Consider the following 20234-nt stretch of genomic DNA (forward strand, 5'->3'; position numbering starts at 1 on the left):
AAATTGCTCAGCTTAATAATGCAGCATTGCTTCATCCAGCTGAGCCGGAATTGGTCTTGGAGAAAATGTTCCGGTGTGGAGACTGCTCAGAAGGGAGCAAACAAACCAAATGGCATCGCAGTCCATCACTGTGTACAGTCTTGGGGAGGAACATGTCCTAAGCAGTGGATTAGTGCAGATGGCTCAGGAACTGAACATGCACTGCATAAATACATTTATTTAGAGGATGTATTTAGAGGTTCAACAAAGGAAACAGTTGAGCGAATGTTAACCTATTTATCCTGAAGATTGGGATTTTTTGCAGGATCACAGGTTCCCTAAAAAATTCAAAGATGGAGAATTTGGAAGTATTATATGCCATTGTTATTGGCATCCCCAAAATGGGTCACTAGGCATTGAAGGATGAAGGAGCATTCAGGCAGGGACAGAAGGAGAGGGGCAAATGACAGTTATGACATTTGGTCATGGAAGAATTGTGGAGAACCCCAATCAGAAAGTTCCAGGATCTCTGGTCTCGTTCCACAGCCCTGCTGTGGCGTCTCTTCATCCTCTCTGGCCTCTCTTCCCCTTGGTTCTGTTCTGCCCCTCCTGACTGTCGGTGCTTAGGGGCTTCATCCCCCTGTGGACCTGAGTCCCCCTCTTAGGACACCAGACTTCAGCTGCTTTCTCTACCACTGCCAATGAGCGTGACCTAGGGTAGTTAGATGTTCTCCCTTCTGTTTTTTTAATTTAAAAATTTGTTTTGAATACTAAGGGTTGAACCCAGGGCTTCTGCACCAACCTACCTGCCCAGTTCTTTTTAAATTTTGACAATCTTACTAAATCGCCCAGATTGAGCTCAGACTTGCTAACCATCTCCCCCAGTTCTAGGATTATAAGAATGAACTTCTGAATTGGCATCATTTAAAACAAAAGAAAAAGATGTAATGATGTGCTGAAGAAGTCATCATAACTGATTACACTCCTGAAGTGCATTTCAGGATGAAGATGCTTTTGCAGCCTGGGGTCTGAAGGAAGCACAGTCCCCAGTTAATCTTCCCACACACGGTTCTGTGCCCAGGCGCCCAGGTGCACAGTCACACTCTTGTTACTAGGAAATGAAACTGTGGGGTCATGTGGGGCTGTCACCTTGGGGGAGTCACTTCACTCTCTTAAACCTACAGTCATAAGAGGGGTAAATAGCATCCCCCTTGCAGGGCTGTTGATGGAATATGATCAAGTGTGGGGAATCTAGTGAGAGTCCAGCACATTAAGGCATTACGAATGGGTTTCTCCTTCCTACAGGGTGGTCCCAGAGTTTTCCAGTTAGAAATCAATCACCTTCCCTGTGCAGACCGTGTGCTGGTTGGCTTCCAGCAGGGCCCAGATAGGAACACAGTGAGGTGCTATCTAGGAAGATGGGTGGATGTGCAGGGAAGGAAGGTGCCTTGGAGCCTTAGGGGTAGAGCTCTGGAAGAAGGCTGGCCCCCATGTCCGGGCAGGGCCGAGCTTCAAAGAGCAGGAAGGTTGGAGCTGAAGAGGGTAGCCTGAGGTCCCACTAGGGAGCAGGGTGCCCTGGGGGGTGGCCCATGAGTCAGCTGTGGGATGGGGCTATGGGTGGTGGTTTTAGGAGGTGGTAGGAAGGGCACTGAATGGACAGGTGTGCTGAGTAGATGGGTGGGGCTTTGGGTGTCAACCTAAGACATCTAGAATTTATCCTAGAGCACAGTTCTCAACCTTGCATCTAGATTGGGGTCACCTGCGGAATATGTGAACTTGATTGCTGGGCCCCAACCTCAGAACATGTGATGTAGCATTGCTGACAAGCTCCCAGGAGATACAGCTGCTGGCTGGGGACCCCACTCTGAGGGCTGTGTGATAAGAAGTGGCAGATGGCATTGGTGACTGTTGTGTGAGAGGGGCTTTCTATGGTGGGGCTTTAGATGGAGGAGGTAGAGATTGTACTGAAGAATGACCTGAGAAAGGAGAGAACTGGCAGTCCTTCGTGACTGGTTGTCTGTTGAACAGAAGGGGCAGATGCCACAGTGAGTGACTCCACATTCTCGGGAGTGCTGGCCAGAAAGAAGTCCAAACACTTGTGTTCAGCAGCTCACTCGTGTTAGGCAGAATGTCCCAGCAGCAGGTGCAGAGTTTGGCTTATGCCATGGGGCTGCCTTCTCACCTGAGAAGCCCACTAGCCCATCCAGGAAGCAGACTCTCTGCTGGCTCTGCCCTCCCAAACTACCCCTGTGTCTCGCCCTCTCCACTCTGGTTAGCCGTGGAGCTGCAGCGTCCCAAGGAGCGGCTCGGAGGTGCACTGGGCACTGAAGTCCCAGCAGGGCTTTTGTGGGAAGGTGAGTTCAACAGAACCATCGCCTCCCACCCAGGTGTGCCCTTGGCTTCCAGAGATTTTCTCTACAGTATTGTGAGCACATTTGCTCTGCTTTGTCAAGAGGCTATGCTCATGTTAGGAGCTTATAAAACCCATCTTTTGCACATTTCTCATTTCTGAGTAGGAATGAGAACTGGCCCCCCTTGCAGGGTGGGGTGGAGTCAACACTTCAGATGGTCCGGAAATTCCACAAAGCTAGGTCCCAGAACAAAGATAGTGAGACGCCAACTGCTCAGATCTCCTAATATATTCGGTTATATCGATACATTTTATTTGATCCCTATTTCTTTCCTGTAGGATCGTCAGTTGGGCAAAACTAAGATTTCTAAGAGCACCATCTTTCTCGGGAACATTGTGGTTCTTAAAACCAAGTAGCTGCGGACTGCTGGCTCTGTCTCCCTGGCATTCATTCCTTCCCAGCGCTCTGTCTGTGAATGGTATTTTCAGGCTTCTTGAATTGGGTGTAGCCCACCCTAGACTCATAATTGGTGTCTTTGCTGCTGTCACCAGGGCACAGAAGGCCTTTGAGGAGTGCTCCCATGGGTCTCAGTTTTCAGCATCGATGGCTACTAAGGGTAACACCATCCCAGGCAGCCTTGGTCAGTCCCAGTGGACATAGGACAGAATGGACTACAAAGCATGGTGGTGGGCAGAGCTCCATGGTCAGAGGAAGGCCCAGCTTCCAAGTCTGGGTACCTTCAGATGTTGAAATGAAGGCAGTAGGTGGTCAGGGTCTCCGGCATTCTGTTAAGAGCTAACGCTAGCTGCCCTGGTGGTGCACATCTGTAATCCCAGCACTTTGGCAGGTTGAAGTAGGAAGATCGAAAGTTTGATCCCAGCTTGGACAACTCAGTGACTTAGCAGGGTCCTCATCGCAAACACAGGGCTGAGGGTGTAGCAGAGTGTGGAGGCCATGGGTTCAATCCCTTATATTGGTGTTAGGCAGATGCAGAGATTACTTATTAGCTTAGGCTACATTGACATCTGATGAGTGTCCCAGGGCCTGTGCTGTGACCCCAGAGGACCTGGTGTGAGGCCTGGGCATGGGGCAGGGATCTTCAAAAGTCCCGCAGTGATACCCATGTGCAACTTCAGGTGAGAACCACAGAGCAAGGAGCAGTGCAGACAGCCTGTTCCAGAGAAGCTTGGTCCGTTCATAGTTTGTCAAATAAATCTGCTGTGGCAGCCACTGGGAAAATGAGTGATTCCAATCCTGCTTCAAAAAGAACCACCAGGTCCTATGGATATCTGACAGCACAGGGTGTACTGCATGGGCATCCAGGAGGTCAGAGGGGTAAGAAGGCATGCAGGTATTAAGGGGCAAGAATGTTTGCGAGACACAAGTAGCACTTAAAAACTTTTGACACATATGTGTATGTATTTTGGGACAAGTGACACTTTTCATCCCAACATTTTATCACTTAAGTGTGGACAGGGTGAGTATTGGAGACACTTGAGGGAGCCCCAAGACAGCAAGACTGAGACATGGCAGGAGGCTATGCATGTGCTGGCCCCCCAGGCTAAGAGCCTGCGTGCAAGTCCTGGCCATGTCCCTGTCGAGGGTCAGGACCCAAGAGGGTCTGGAGGATGGAGCTGCTGGGAGGTGCCATTGGCCACCTCTCGGAGGCGTTGCTGTCTTCTTGCCTGAATGGATGGAAACCCGTATGGGGAACTATCCAGAAGAGTCTTTCTAAAGAAATCTCCCCGAGGAGCTTGGTTATGCTTCCGTGGATGTTTGTGTGGGATTTCTCACCAAGCCGAGCCTTCCTGGTCTCCAAATCTCATAACGTTCGAACTGATTTTTGTACAGGGTCTTGTGAATGCAAAGACTAAGCTGATTGGGTGACAGGCCTTGGAAGTGCCAGGGTTGGGAGGGGACTGGGTTTGCCCTCCCACAGCCAGGGTGCTTCCAGAGGCGTGCAGTGTCTCTGAGTTGTTTATCCCTCAGCTACCAGTCTCCTTCCTGTGCACTGCCATAACCTGCCCGGCTTCTTTGGACCGTGGAGGTTTCTGCTGCCTGTTGAACGTTTGATACTTTGGCTTCTTTTGCACTCTGTAGTGAGAGCTCTGCACCCCTGCCCCACTCTGCCTCCATCTCTGCAACCTCTCCAAAGTATCAATGAACAAATTCAAGTTTTCACTTCAAAGGAGAGGGAAGGAAGCTGGACTCCTGCAGGTCATGCAGTGCCACTTTGAGATAGTTTTATTTGGGCAGTAAAATCTGTGAGTTGTTCTTGGCAAAAGTTCTAATGAAACAAACCTTGCAATCTGCTCGGAACATTAAGTATGGCCTCTTCCTGTATCTTGGGGACTAAAGGATGTAGGTGATCTTGGAGGTTAATCTGTTACTTTGCAGGAGGCCTGGTACCTGTGCATCCTTTGGAAAGTAGAGGCAGACTATCTCCTTTAGCTTGAGTCAGATCAGTGTGGTCCTTGAGGTTAGAAGAATTCTAGTGCTGTGCCTTCAAGTGCGATCCCTGGACCAGCATTTTGTCACTCAGGAGACTTGCTAGAAATGCCCAGTCTTGAGTCCCACTAAAGACCTTTGGTGATTCTGGTGTATGCTTGGGTTCGAGGATCACTGGCTCAGGATGTCATGGCTTTTGCACCTTAATGTAAAAAAAAGGGTGAGCATGGTCTCCTAATCTGGTCAATTCAGTCTGCAGAATCCATGCTAGCCAGGGTGTCATCCAGGAGAGGGGACAGTGTGTGTACAACCAGTCCTGCCCTTTCCAAGTCCATTCTCCTGCAAGGTTTGCTTGTTTGTTGAGTAGCAGGGCAGGGAGGGGAATTGGTTTAATGCTGTTAGCGTTGCTTCCAAAGGAGAGGCAAAGGTCTCTATTATTCTTTTCTCCAGAGTTAACATTTAGTCTATTAAAGTGACAAAATCCAAGTTTTTAAGTTTTTCATTCGATTTAGTAATCTTATAATTTACTACATTTCGCAATTGGTTTTTAAGGGGATTTTGAATCCTATTTAGCCCCATTCATGAATTTGGCATTTCACAATTGCAAACATTGAAAACCGTCTTTAGGAAATTTAATAGATTCAATTTCATGTTTTTTCGATTGTCTGGATTAAAACACAACCTTCTGTAGTACTTAAGCCACTTCTATAAACCTAATAACTTCACTTTATTAGTATGAGAAGGCCTGAGGTCTCTTACACATTCTAATACTGTTTATAAACTTGGTAAATTATCAGTCTGAATAAATGATGTACTTTAAATTAGAATCACAGATCTAATCCATTATATATTCTGCCAATTCTAAATACTACAAGTTCTGGGAGAAAATGTGCATCCTCCTCACAAAATGATTTTTTTTTTTTTGCTTTTTACCAGTTTTCAAATTAAATTTATTTTACTTATTTATTTTTACTTTTATCATATTTTCTCTTCATTCCCTTCCCCCTCTTTAGTTCCCATTTCTTCTGAACAATTTCCTTCTCTTTTGCAATATCTGTTCTTAGCCAGTTGTTCCTCCTTTTGCAATATCGGTTCTTATTGGTATAAGAACCACCAGAGAAACAGTATCGTTTTATACAAATGTCCAATTTGTGTCACTTAAGAGTATGGTATCAAGGTGCATCCATTTACCTAGAAATGACTCAAGTTTATCCATCTTTATGAGTGAGTAGTACTCCTTTGTATTTAAAAAATCCCACATCTTTTTTTATTGATTCCTTGGCTGATGGGCATTAGTTAGCTATTACAAATTTGTTGCTATAAACATGGGTACAGAAATATCACTGTGGGGTGATGCTTTTAATTCTTCAAGAAAGATACCCAGGAGGGGAATAGGTAATGCTAGGTTTTGAAGGATCTCCACGCTGATTTCCATAGTGGTTGCACCATTCTGTGCTCCCACCAACGCGGAGAAGGATTCCTTTTTCCTCACAGCTCCTCCAGCACTTGTTATTGGTTGATTGCTTGATGATAGCATCCTTTCTGGGGTGAGACAGAATCTCAGCATTGTTTTAATTTCCATCTTTTGAATGACCAGTGATGTTGAACATACTTTGATATATTTATTTGCTGTTTCTACATTTTAAGAGAAGTGTATTCATTTCAGATGCCCGATTTTGGGTTGAGTCTTTAAATTTGAGGGAGTCTAATTTTTTTCAATTCTTTGTATATTCTAGGCATCAGTCTTTTGAGGAACAACTGGCTAAGATTTTTTCCCACTCTGTGGATTGTTTTTTTGCTCTATTGGTAATTTCTTTTGCTGTGCAAAGGTTTAATACTCCACATCTAACTAATGTCCTTGTATTTAATTTTAAGGATTTCCGGGGTTAAGATAGATTTTTCTATTTTTCTTATTCTTATTTATAATTTTCATTGCAAAATTTTGGGGTGGCCTTCTCAAATGGACCTTTAAGAAGATTATTTTAATAGTAATTTTTAAATGACACTTAAAAGTTGATAAGTAACCCATCATTCCTGAAGGCTAATGTGGGATATTGATAGTTTTATGTACATCTCTGCACCCCATCTGTATCTTGGCACTCCTCCCCAAACCCCAACTCAACTGCCAGTGGAATATTTTTAAGTCTGCTAGTGAACTTTAAGGTTCACTCGTGGGATCAGTAAATCTGAGCAGTCTTAAAAAGAGAGGGAGGCGGGGATCACATACAGAAAACGGGGCCACAGTGAGGTGGCCCTGCTGCCCTCAGGCTCCTGGCCACGGGCGGGCATGAGTGAGGATGGCTCATGGCCTGTTTGCCTCTCCTTTCTGGGCAGGTGGGCCTCATCCAGCTTGGGCAGGAGCAGGTGTTGATCCAACCCCTCAACACTTCCGGAGCCCCATTCAGTGGACAAGAGCATCTGATCAGGCGCAGATGGTCCTCGAAACCCAGCCCATCTGCCGACACCCAGGTCCCTGGGCAGCTCTGCAAGGTGCTGACAGGTGAGTCCGGGCAACAGGATGCTGGATGGGGCACATACATGCACAGCGCATCCCTTCGTGTGGCCCTGAGTGTGCTGAAATCCTGTGCGTGAGGACATGCCTTCCCGTACCATCACGTGTCACTCACTGGAAAGAACACGTGCCCTGAAAAGTGTCCTTAGGTGATATTTTCCTCTTGTGAACACCAGGCAGTGTACACACTCGAGCTAAGATGGCTATGATGTCACCAGTTGACGAGGTGGCGCGATCTGTGGGACACTCCTGTGTGTGTGGCCTGCTGGCGGGAATGTAGTTATTTGGATGTCAGTGTACTTTAAAGCTTTTCTTGTACCTCACGGCAGACACTTCCTTTGCTAAACAAATTTCATGAGAGATGGCCACTGGAAGTGTTATCATTTTATTTTTGTCAGGGTCCCTGGATCTCATTTACATAGTGCCTCAATTTTCTATTTTAAAAACAAGTTGAGGCCTAAAAAACTCCACTTATTTATTGTTAAGTCCCCAGGTTGATAGCAGAGCTGGGACGAGAATTCTCTCCTGACGCCCTGGCCAGAGCTCACTTGGTCCTGTAGCGTAGTGGTCCTCAGTCCTGGCCGCATGCATTAGAGTTGCCCGCTACACTGATGAAGCAGTGGTTCTCCCCGGGACTCCCTGGGGAAGCAGACCTGCACCCGCTGGGAATGTGTGAGGAAGGCACAGGTCCCCTTGGCAGAACCAGCATGGGAACCCTGGGGTGGTGCAGCCATCCTGGCTTCACATCCCTTTTGCACGCATCCTCTGATGTGGCTAAGGTGTGAAAACCACTCTTTAAAAATGCCATTTGCTTGCCTGTCCCTAACAATCCTTATCTCCTTGGTCTGGGGTGTGACCTGGGTGTCTGTATTCTTAAAGGTGATTCTAATATGCAGCTTCAGGTGAGAATCTTGGGCTGTTAGATTCTGCACCTCTATTTGGTGCAAAAGCCTGTGGGTTATCTGTCAGGTGTTTTAAGAACATTTTCCTGATCTGGGTCACCAGCAGTCTGCCTGCAGCTATCCTCTCTAACAGATAACCTGAAGTTTATACCTGGGATTTCTGCCTGGAAGTCACGGAACCCTCCTCGGCTGCCCTGGCTTTTGTAGTTGTGAGTTATTCTTGTATCAAAATGTTAGGTCTTGGGTTAGTATTCCAGTGGCCTTGGAAATAAGCTGATATGACTCCACTTCAGAAGAACTTGGAAATATATAAATGTGTCTCGCAACCTCACTCAGCCCTGGCTGGTTGTCACACTTCTTTTCCTGATGTGCCTGTGGCAGAGAGACTGCAGGCGATCACTGTGGGTAAAGCCCTGCTCTAAACCCTCTGGGGAGCTTTGAGTCTTAAATGGAGAGAGAATTCTACCAGCCTTTAGGGCTTTTCTCTGTTCCTCCCTGCACCTTTACAAAACTGGAAGACAGCTAATGGCATAAAGTTACTAGTGTCTAAAAGACTGTGGCATAAACTTGCTAATAATTAAAAAATACCCTGTAATAGGAAGCTGGAGTTTGGGTAAGTCAGACGGTTTGCTGTGCGTGTTGGCTGTGTCTGGCTTATTTTAACATTAGCCATTCACCTTACCTGGATCAGATTTATCTGATGTGACCTCTGGGTCACATTTATTTTTAAAGTTTTGGTTTATATTGAATGAGTGTTAGTCACTTGCCTGTGTGTTTTCTGCAGCTGACGTGAGCTTGTTGCTTCCACGGTGCTGAGATCCCACGAAGACAGTGGTTCTTAGGTCTGGGGAATCTTTACCAACTGCTGGTGCCCAGCTCCCTGCTCCAGTGCGCCAACCCCTTTCATTGGCCTGGGGCACATACTGGGCATCTGGCGTGGTAGAAAGTTTCCAGGTGGCCGTAAAGCTCAGCTGGTGTTGGAAACATCGCTGTAAGACATTGCACGTGGGTAACGGCACCTGTGGGCCGTGGGCAGTGCGTTTTCTCAGGTGAGACCCCACACAGCAAAGCAAGGGCGCTCCTGTTTTGTCTTGAGTCTTCACGGCCGGAGCCGGCGCTCATCAGCTGCTAGTTCGTGACTAGAAACCCTGCGCTTGTGGATGAGATAATGGAATGTTTGTCTAATGACCTGTTTCTGTCCTCTTTAGGGGAGGGATCACAAGAATTGCTGACAAAATGACAAATGGCACTTGTGTTTGCATTTTTGTACCCTAGATTAGTTTTGGGGCACTGTTTAGCCTTCAAAGAAGGAAATAAAATGAATAACATCAGAGGGGGTGAATTGACAGAAACTAATTTGAAACAAGGGCAGCCATGCAGGGCTACAGAGAGAAATTTCTCACATTGTCTCAGAACTAATCTTCCCTGCCTCCAGATCTCACGTTGACTTGCTGTAGGGTGCTGGTGCACCAATGCGTACTTACAGCTGTACAGAACCGCCTCCTGCTGGGTATAGCGGCATCCTAGAGAGGAATGTGTTTTTCTTTTGGTCCTTTTTGCTTTGCATGAAATACGCAGTAAACTTTGTTGCTATGTTGAGAAAGATACTGGCCTTTTAATTAGCTAATAAACCCTCAGGATTAGCTTTCAAATTTCAAACTTCGGTAGTTTAGAAATCAGGGAAATGAAATTACTGGGACACCAGTGACATAATTCTCAACCTTCTTTGGAAAGGTTCATCAGATTGGTCCAAGGTTTCCCTCAAGAACATGTCTTTTCGTGACCGAGTGTGGTGGCTGCGTTTCAGTGTGTGCCATTATTGACCTCTTGTGTTACCTGCACCTGGGACGGAGCAGCCGGAGGAGCCTCGCTGCCTCGGGCAGCCTGGACAGAAACTAATAGCGCTCTTTCCTTCGTGAGCACCTGTTTAGCTAAGCATTGAATGGGAGGAACCACCAGGGTGTCCGGGTGGGGCAGGGAGGACAGGTGTGGTTAAGGCTGCCCCGGAGCGGGTGCGCCCTTCCTTGGAAAGCATTGAGCCTGCATTGCTAGAAGACGGCAGAGGATCCCTGTAAGAGGACAGGCAGATCCGATTTCCTTTTAGCTCCTTATTTTTAGGACCTGATAAACTGATTTAAAGAATAAAATCCCAGATTGGAACTTGGTATAAAAATTACTCTGTAAAGTGGGTTTTTTAAAAAATTTTTAATTTTTTTAGCTATTCTCAATAACAAAAAAATGGTACTTTGGAAATGCTGAAATGTTCCTTGAGTTTTAAGTGGTTGTTTTGACATCAGAACTTTTTTGTCTGTCTTTGCTATTTTACCTTCCTTTAGAGTCAGTTTAGAATGTTCTTCTAGCATCTCCATGGCCTTGGGTGTCAGTTTGAACCTGGTCTCCTCTGTGGCAGATGTCATATATGGCTAACAGAAACACAGGGGAAACATGAATAACTTGCCAGGAGGCATTTTCAAAATAGGAATTCTAAAATACTTAGTGTGGCTGTGAGCTCAGTAGAACGTGAATATGTTCAAAACAATGGTTCCCATGAAATATTGACATCCACTTTGTAGTTTAAATTGTGTTGTGATTGGCTTTAAAAATTATTTTGTAGTGTTGCATGGTTCATTTCTAGCACTACAAAGATCATTTCAGCCAGTATTTGGAAGAGAGCATGATTCAAAAATTGTGTATTGCTAATGTATGATAAAATTTGCGCGTGTAATCTTACTCAGAAGTACATAACTGGTGAGGACTTGTATCAGCTAAGATTCGTCAGGTTGGAAATGGCAGAAATCAAACTGGTGAAATGTTAGGGATGTCTTTGTCTTGTGGAGAGTAAAGTGTGACATGTGGATTGAGAATGAAGCGAGAGACAACTTCAGGAAAGGGTCTACCAAGTCCATGTTCTCCACTCCTTTCTCTGTACGGTGGTCTAGTCCTGAGCTCCTGCCCCTTGGGGTGAAAAGGAGGCAGGTGGGCTGGGGGCCAAGCCCTTCAGTTCGGTGGGGACTTGGGGAGGATCAGCTCGGGTTGAAGTCCACCGCTTTCAGATGTAATGAGGTGAGATCCAATTGCTGCTTCTGAAGAGCACAGGTCCGGTCCCTGTGATTGGAGTATTGCTCTGCCTTCCATCCTTGTCCTGACTTCCTGCAGGCCGCCACCCAGGTGGTGAGTCTGATGGGGAGAGTTATGACACCTGTCCTCTGGGTCCACACCTGACACCCAGCTCGCAGCCATGAGTAGATTAGCACCATTTCACCTGCCCAGGGGTGGAGGGGAGCGTGGCTGCTGGTCTTGGTACAGTTCTTAGCAGCTCTTCCTCTAAACTTGGAGACCTGAGCTCTCTAGTCAGTATAAAAAACAAGCTGTACACGTGCGCACAGGGCCTGAGATCGAAGTACTGGCAGCTTCCTTCTGAGGCAGCAAGGGGCATCTGTTCCAAGCCTTTGCTTGGCGTGTAGGTGACCATCTTCCTCATGGGAATTTCTGTGGTCCTCCTTCTGTGTCTGTCTCCATGTCCACTTATGAGGACACCAGTCATATTGGATTAGAGCCCACCCTTGTGACCCCATTTTAGCTGAATTGCCTCTAAAAAAAAACTTTCTGAAGATATAGTCAAATTCTGCCAGGGGTGGGTTAGGATGCATGGATTTGGGGACAGGACATAATCCAGCCATACCGACTTGCAGTTTTTCATCTGTCATGCTAACTCATCTCACGTGCTTCTCTGGGCCACTGCAGATGAGGACTGTGTGTGAGGGCTGGTGGTGCCCCTCACTGGGGGCCGTGTGCAGGAGAACTCTTACAAATGCCTAGAAAGCGACAAAAATGAGGAAATTAGAGATAGCTGTCTCTAAGGGTACACCGTGCCGTTGGCTGGTCATCTTTTTTCTCAGTTTTACCTATGACCAGTTGAGGAGCTGGGCCACCTCAGACAAGTTAGAAAGGACCGAGTCTCTCTGAGCTTCCAGCCATTTGCCATGGAACATTACTAGCACTTAGAGTCTGTACTCAGTGACATTGTGTGTACGTCCCATTTTGTAGCTGCTAAGTATGAGCTCTTGTTGCAGCTTCCGTGGTTGTGGTTCTTATAGATCCATTCTGTAATATCAAAGGGACTGCTTCAGTGCCTTGTTCTAGATTAACTTGGAGAAAGGATCGTGGAGAGCTCTGAGCAGGGTGCCGGAGGCTCTCATGATCCGTGGCTCTGCCATTGTCACCCCATGAGTACATCCACAGAGGAATCGAGGAACCTTAGCACGTCCAGGCTGCAAGTTACCCGTACCAGTCAGATGCTTAAACTTTTCCTCTCATTGACCCTCTGGGTGCTGGGCATGGTGCTCATGACACAGGGTGGTCTCTGTGCAGGGAATGTACAGTTGGCCAGGGAGAGAGACAGGAAAAAGACAGTCAGGTGTAGCAGGTATAAAGTTGCTGCTGGCCATGGGACATCAGGGCACACAACAAAGCACAGAAAGCCACATACTTGGCATTCAGATTAAGCCATAGTTGCTTCTGAACTTTCTTCTTTTAAAAGAAATGCATGTTGATGGCTATGCCTGGCGGTTCACCACCCCACTTTATTATCCCAGAAGGGTCCCTCCAGCGGAGCTGAATGGAATCCTCCTATTTATATTTTTATAGTTTGTATATACAGTCGTGAACTGACTGTATGTTGAATTTTTATTTTTAAAGTTACACAAGTGGCTTCATACTACACTTACAACTCACGTTTTCTAGGTTTGTCTATTTTAATGAACACAAATCTAGTTTTCATTTTGACTGTAGACGTGTCTATTTTATTAATTGTTTCAAATAACTAGCTTCGGTGTATTTTTCTTCCTACTACTATTTGTGTTCCATTTCCTTCCTTAAGTTTCATTTGTTTTTGTTCTATTTTTTCCCACTTGTTTAACTTTTCTATTTTTGTTGCTATTGTGGTTATTATTTTTAGATTGGATCTTGCTATGTCCTAGGCTGGTCTCCAAACTTTTGGACCCAAGGATCGTTCAGCCTCCCACGTAGATGGGATACTGTACAGGCATGTGCCCCCATACCGGGTCTAGTTGTTCTTATTTAATCTTTATTATTTTAAAAAAAGTTCTCTATATTTAGTCTTATTGTTTTTTTCTCTAACTTCTTGAGAGGCTACTATGCTCCCTCAAATTTATTCTATCTTCATTTTTAATATATGTACTTAAGGCTGTATGTTTCCTTGTAGGCATTCCTTAGCTGACATTAATAGTTCCAGTTCTTAATGTTCTCTGATTTAAATATTAGTGTTTTTTTTTTCCTAGAGAGGCAGTACAATATAGTGATCAAGAATTTAGGGATAGGTTTTACTGGGTTTAAAATACTGCCTCCACCACCTATTGAGTTATTGTCATTTAATCTTTAAAAGTGCCTCAGTTTATTAAAGAGAGTGATGGTAGGTGTATCTATTTTGTATAGTTATTTATATGATTAGGGTAAATTTAATGTACATAAGCAAATTGTGTGACTCTAAGTATTATGTTTTTTGTTGTGCTATAAATTTAGATACAGTTTTTCAGCATATGGGTTATTTTGCCATTTAAAAATGACTCATAATTCTGTGTATGGTGATTGGAGCATGTGGCCCATGTAATATTTCCATTTGGTTCTTTTTTGCAGTTTGTTTTCTTTACTGAGATGTCCTATGTTTCATTTATCATGAGCACATTTTCCTTTAAGTCCTTGAGCATGGTGATAGCTCTTCTGGTGGCCTAGTACCTGGGGGTTTTGGGGGTTTGGCTCCATTAATTGCCTTTTTTCCTTCAACATCTTTCTAGTTCTGCCCTGTCAGGTAATTTGGGTATCATAAATGAAAGACTGTGGAGATTCTGGATTCTTTCCCTCTGAAAAGTACTTAGCTAGAACTTAATTGTGTTACAAAGTTTGTATCTTGAGTGGTAGCTCCTCTCGGATCAATTATTTTATTAGCTGCAGTCTGGTCTCCATAGGAATCATCCAGCAATGTAAGCAGAACTGGATTTTTCCAATGATTTTATGTTCATGCTGGGCTTTCCAGTCAATATTTTACCTATCCTTTATCAGTTTGGGTATTTTTGGCACAATTATTTGACGTCTCTTTCAAATGGTTCTCCCTTCTGAAACCCTTGAGGTCGCTGATCCTTCTGTTTCTGATATTTTCGCATCAGTTGTCCCCATGTGGCTCACAGTGGCCCCTCACCTTTTTTGGCCAGTATTTGGGCCTGTGAGCTGCTAAGCTGTGCAGGCTACAGCTCCCTCATGTACTGTGGGAGGTATGAAATCCCTCTGTTTCTAGTCTGTGGAAATCTCTCTCTGTACTCTGCATTCAGTGAAGGCATTGTCGGACCCAGTTGTGTTGGTGTAACCAAGTGTCTTACAAACACCAGAATTCCCCCAGTCCTGGAGACTGGACCATGCAGAGCAGGGTTCAAGCAGATTTTATGTGTGCGGGGTGCTGCTCCTCATAACTGACCCGTCTTGCTGTGTCTTCACGTGGTGCAAGGGCCACGGGTGCACACCTGAGCCTCTTTTGTAAGGAAACTAATTCCGCTCGTAAGAATTCACTCTCATGACACAATCCCCTCTCGAAGGGTCTTACCAGCTAGTACTGTCCCATTGTGGGGTACAGTTTCAGTGGGTGAATTTGGCAGGAGAACACAGATATTTAGACCATAGTAGGGAGTAGAACACTTCGAGGACGGGGGTGAGTGTTACATTTGTATGTCTAAGTCTTTGTAGCTCTCTGACGATATGCCATGAATTATTCCTGAAAAGGCCACTCCTCACCACCACTGTTTACCCCCCAGACTCAAGTATGGAAAGAACACCGTATAACCTCATCATGTGATGCCTCAACTCCGTCATTAAGGAAGCGCCTCCGCTCCGTGCGGTGCAGGCGATCCAGCCTGGTCCAGGGTGCAGGACTCTCAAAACAGCTCCTTAGCTGCTGCGCACCGCCTAAGTCTCAAGGATGCCCTCACTTAGTTCCAGTGTGTCTGTGTCTTCTAGGGTGACGGGGCCTCCTGGCAGAGCCACCATGCATGAGGCCCAACGTCAGCTGTCCCGCCCTTCTGTGTGGCACTTGCAGGTTCTCAGAGCTCCCACCGGCCGCTTCCCAGGCTGGCAAGGTCTCCCGCATCCTGCTCTGCTCTTGTAGCGTCAGCCCCTGCCCCTGACCTTGAGGGTGCCCTCTGGGCCAGTGTGATTCTTCTGAGAGCCCGGGTCTGAGACACTAAAGCCAAGAATGGCAGCTGTGCAGTGACAACTTCCATCCTGTGCCCTGCAGAGCACCCACGGCAGAGGGACAGCAGAGGCAACCTTGTGGCAGTACACCAGGAGGAAAACCACATGGACACCTCAGTCACCAGTCGCTCATGGTTTTTTTTTGTTGACTTAAGAACAAGTACTGTGTTTTTTCTAAGTATGGCTGAAGAAGATACTCAGTGGTTCACACACCATATGAGCTTGAGTTTGTTCCCTTGCCATGTAGTAGTGACCTTGAGACAGGTACTATGCAGAGTGTTTCTTGAGTGCTCTGTCCTAGGGTGGCCCTGCAGTGGTCCTGATGTGTGCATGCAGCTGGCCTGGAGGGAACAGGGGCCCATGTGTGTAGAGATCTAAGAGAGGATCTTTCCAGGATGACCAGAGGGTCCCACATACGTCCTACCCCTTGAAGCTGGGAATGGTTTGGAAGTCCCCAGGTGGACCCTGCTTGGACTTCAGCTTCTTCCTAGAAAAGCTCCCGGGCAGCTTTTGTATGGCAAGTGCCCAGTAGTGATCATTTCTGCCTTTGCTGTTGCCTTCCAAGTTTAATTTTCACAAGCTTTGAGGAGAATCTCCAATCCTGCCACTTGATTTATCTGAACCACATGTTCACCCAAGTCCCTTGATCTTGTTTTTCTTTCTTTTTCAGACAAATGACGGGTGAAATCTTTTGGATTTTCTTTGGAAGTATTTGGGTAGGTGGAAGATGCATGTTAATAACCCTTTGGGAATAATAAAATTAAAAGTGAATTATGTCACTCTGTAAAATCATTCTTGCTGTTATTGTTCCCTGAGGCTCTATGAGTGTGTGCAAATAGCTCCTTGGATACTGTGGACACTGCCCTTTGCCATCTATGCAGGTGGTGGGGAACACAGTGGCGGACAGGCCTAGGCAGCCTTAGGGTATAGACACTACCTCCAGTACGTGGGGTGCTGTCACCAAGTTGGCTAGTTTCTCTTATGCTTGTGTTTCTTCCTCTATAGAAGAAAGTAGATACTTTTCTTAGCACTTTTACTTACCAGCTTTCTGAGAGTTACAAGAACTAATGCTCGTATGCATTGGTCAGGTCCAAGTACCATTGAAAGCCAAGGAAGACAGCATGATTAACATATGAGGTTAGCATCTCCCCATGGAAAAGGTCCATAGGGTGGACTCACTGAAGTCCAAACCTGAGAGATGGACTTGGGTGCAGGTGTTAGTGTGGGGCCGAGAGAGGTTCCAGGAGGCAGTGGAGGGAGACAGGGAAGAGGAAATCCATGGAATTAACAATCCAGTGTGTACATGTGCACTGTCGCTGGGAAAAGCTTGGATCAGAGGAAGCAAGCACAGAAGGCACCTAGAGCTTTGCTTCAGTGGTTTGGCAGTTGCCTGCATTGTTATAATGTGTACCTGTGGTAGCCAACTTGGAAGAGGTTTGTTATGGCTCATGGTGTTAGAAGTTTTAGCCTGATTGATTAGCCCCATTGCCTGTGACCCTGTGGCAAGGCCACATGGCGTGGTGGGACCTTGTGGCAGAGCAAAACTGCTCACCTCACAGATAAAGAGCAAGGTGTGGGCTGGGATCTCACAATCTCTATCAAGGCTGCACCCCCAATGACCTCACTCCCTCCTTGTGGGCCCCATGCATTAAGGTTTCACAGTCTCCTAACCGTGCCAAACTGGGGATCTTTACCTTACGAGTCTTTGGGGCTCATTCCTGTGCAAAGTGATGGTAAGGCACTGTCCAGTGGCTCTCAGCTTCCGGAGGCGTGGGCTGCTCTTGTGTAGACAGGCATGAGAGCCTGCCAAAGGGAAAGGCCAAAACCAGGGGCTGGAGCAGGGGGGCGGCTAGTATGTGTGGACACTGTGCAGTCCTGGAGGCGGCCCTCGGGAAACTGGTCCGTGTCTAGGTCAGGATGAGTAGTCATTTAACAGTGCTCATGAGGGGGAAAAGCTTGTTACCTCCTAATAAACCCCGAGTGTGCAGCTTGAGTCACCTCCTGCAGGAACAGCCAGTTAATCTCTCGAACTGTTCTTTTCAAAAATACAGCCCTTGAGCAGGGGCGGTTCTCAGGTCTCTGGAGGACCATTCAGGCCTGGCAGACCTGGGCCTTCCCAGGAGTGCCCACTCCCCTGGGGGGACCCCACCTGTGTACCTGTGCTGCTCCTCAGATGCCCTGCTTTCTGGGCAGATCCCTGGCAATAAGAAATAGGATAAGCCTGGGAAGGGGAAGCACCTACATGAACCTTTATCTAAATACAAACTATATCCTATGTGCTTTTATGCTTTCAGTGCTTGGGTGTGTGCTGAGTGACTCTTCCAGAACTCCAGCATCTATTTTATTTTTAGACCTCTATGCTTGTAACATACCTTCTCATTGAGGGCAGCAAGTCGTCCACTTGCCCAGTGTTATCTGCAGCTCACCATGTGTTGAGCTCTGTCATAGACACTGAAGATCCAGCAAGTGACCAATGTCCCTGTTCTCCCAGAGATGACATCCCGGGGGTGATCGCATGGATCCTAGGCTGATTGCCCATGGCGTTCCAGATGTGTCCTAGGGAAAAGCTCCATAATCGCCCTACCTTCTCCTCCTTCCCACTCCGTGTCCCTAGCAAGTGTCTGTCATGGAAAGACTGATTCCTCCAGTGTTTGCTGAAAAGATGGAGGCAGAGAAGAGGAGACTGGGTGAGAACCCAGCCACCAGCTTGCCGACTGAGACTCTGGAGCAGGAAGCGTGATGAGTGGATCAGGGAAGCATTCTGTTTGTTCAGTACTTATCTGTACCTGAGTTCCTCACCTGGTGCAGGACAGAAGTCCTGCTTTGCACTTGGGCTGGCCGCCTTCTGGCCGCAGCCCCACGGCACTTGTGGTAGCACTAAGCACTCCACCTGGAAGCTGCCCAGATTCCCTTGCATCAGCCTGTGGTTTGTTCTCTGTCATTTTCCCAGTGCTCAGTGACGTTGGGCAACTGGGCTTCCTTTTCCCTGTCTCAGTCCTCGGTGTGTGAGATGCTCTGTCCTGGGGTGTTGCCAGTGGCTTCCGGTTTCACCAAGCTGTGATCCGTTTCTGCTGCACTTTCTCTGGCTCTCTCTGGGTTTTGTGTTCTTGTCCCAGCATGCCCCGCAAGGATCTCTGGCCTCTGTCCTGAGCCTTCCTCTTCTGCAGGCTCCCGCTGTGCATCAGTGGTCGGCTACAAGTCCACAGCTCTCCAGATTTGGGCGTTTTGGAACCAAATTCTTATCTAATGAGTCCTGGCCCTGCCAGCCTCATATCCAAGATTCCTACCCAATTATTTCCAGTCACCTAGACTCGAGCATAATTAAGTTGTTTTTGTCTTTATACTCTTGTTCCCTGTACTTGTATTTCCCTCATGCTTTCTGTTTGCTTCTTGATAGTTGCAAAGAGCTTTGGTGTGCCTTTTACAAATTTAACGTTTTCCCCAATTAGTTTGCTTTTTTTTTTTATCCCCCTTTCCCTTCTTCTCTCCAAGTTTCTCTCCAGCCACACACATGTTTTTCTTGACTCTTCTAGGAAATAATGTGTAGACATCATTATGGCTCTTTATTCATGCATATTTTATACTTTATAGAATTCTTACTATGGGGATAATCTTAGGATATAGAAAATTGACCCAACATTTGTATTTCAACTTTTCTAGGAGTCTCAGTAATGTTTTGTCTTTTCTTGGTGCAGAATTCAGTCTAGAGTCCCATGTGGCATTCAGTTTTCACTTTGCCATAGTTTCCTCCAGTCTAGATCAATTCCATCATATTGGTATTTTCTGATACCTATTTCCCATCCATTAAAAAAAAAAAACCAGCCTCCGGTAGTACAGACCAGGTATCTTGTGGATGTCTCCATGTTTTGTTTTTCCTCTTGGTGCGTCCTCCTGATCTGATTTAGGTTATGCATTTCCAGAAGGAAAAGCCTGGAAGTGACCTTGTGTTCCAGTCAGGGCATCTTTAGAAAGTTTTTAGTAATATACATTTTCCGGACATGATATATGGATCTCAGGGAACTGATATGTCTACACACGCATCTTAATCATCCTCACTTCCCAGTCCTCTCCCACCCTCTTGTCTTCCCCAGGCCCGGATCTCCTTCCCACCTCCAGCAAAGTGTGCCTCCCCAGTGCTGTCACCTGTGGGGTGGCACGCGTAGTCCTGTTACTGGGAATGTCAGTATTTATTACTGGGTTAAGATTTTGTCTCTATGTTAATCCACTGTAAAGTTATTATCTTTCCATATATAACTGGCAAGTAATTTGTGAGGATGCTTTGAGACCATGTAAATATTTTGTTTTTCGTCAGACACTATTTTTGGCATCTCATGATTTGCTTGGCAGACTCGTTACTGTGATGGCTTAGAAATGCTAAGATAATTGTATTATTGATCCTGTTTGTTTAGGGAAAGAAGCTGTGGCTGCTTATATTGTTTGATCTGTTTTTCTTGCCTGTGTCTTATAATCTGAGCAACTACTTTGGAAATAACAATACACAATATAGTGACTATTGTTAATTTCCTATCAGCTTGTTTTGAAATCCTATATTGTTTCTACTATTTGGTTTAGTTTTATTGTTTTCCTTTTTAAATCTCTTTTTTAAAAAATGCTGGTTTTATAATGCTCATGATTTTTCCGTATTTTTAGTAGTTGGTCTCCTACAAGGAGTGCTTACCCTTCTCTCTCATTTATTTTTAATCTGTGGGAATTTGTTGATTTTTATTTGATTCCTTGAGTATCATTCAGATTTATTGTGATGCTCCATCTTTCTCAGACTTGGCT

At 46.0% G+C, this 20234-nt stretch overlaps 1 protein-coding gene across 3 annotated transcripts in view; it reads left to right on the top strand.

Moving 5' to 3' along the window:
* The window catches only part of Adamts17 (ADAM metallopeptidase with thrombospondin type 1 motif 17), a 327254-nt gene that overhangs the window by 4342 nt on the left and 302678 nt on the right, over positions 1–20234 (top strand). For all 3 annotated transcript variants that reach the window (XM_063249924.1, XM_063249925.1, XM_063249927.1), the window contains exon 3: positions 7113–7278. In XM_063249924.1, coding sequence (XP_063105994.1) covers positions 7113–7278 — 166 coding nt within the window. The remainder of the gene's footprint in view (positions 1–7112; positions 7279–20234) is intronic.

The sequence above is a fragment of the Cavia porcellus genome, unplaced genomic scaffold, assembly GCF_034190915.1.
Source record: "Cavia porcellus strain 051 isolate PalLab524CR breed Dunkin Hartley unplaced genomic scaffold, mCavPor4.1 scaffold_6, whole genome shotgun sequence".
NCBI classification, from domain to species: domain Eukaryota; kingdom Metazoa; phylum Chordata; class Mammalia; order Rodentia; family Caviidae; genus Cavia; species Cavia porcellus.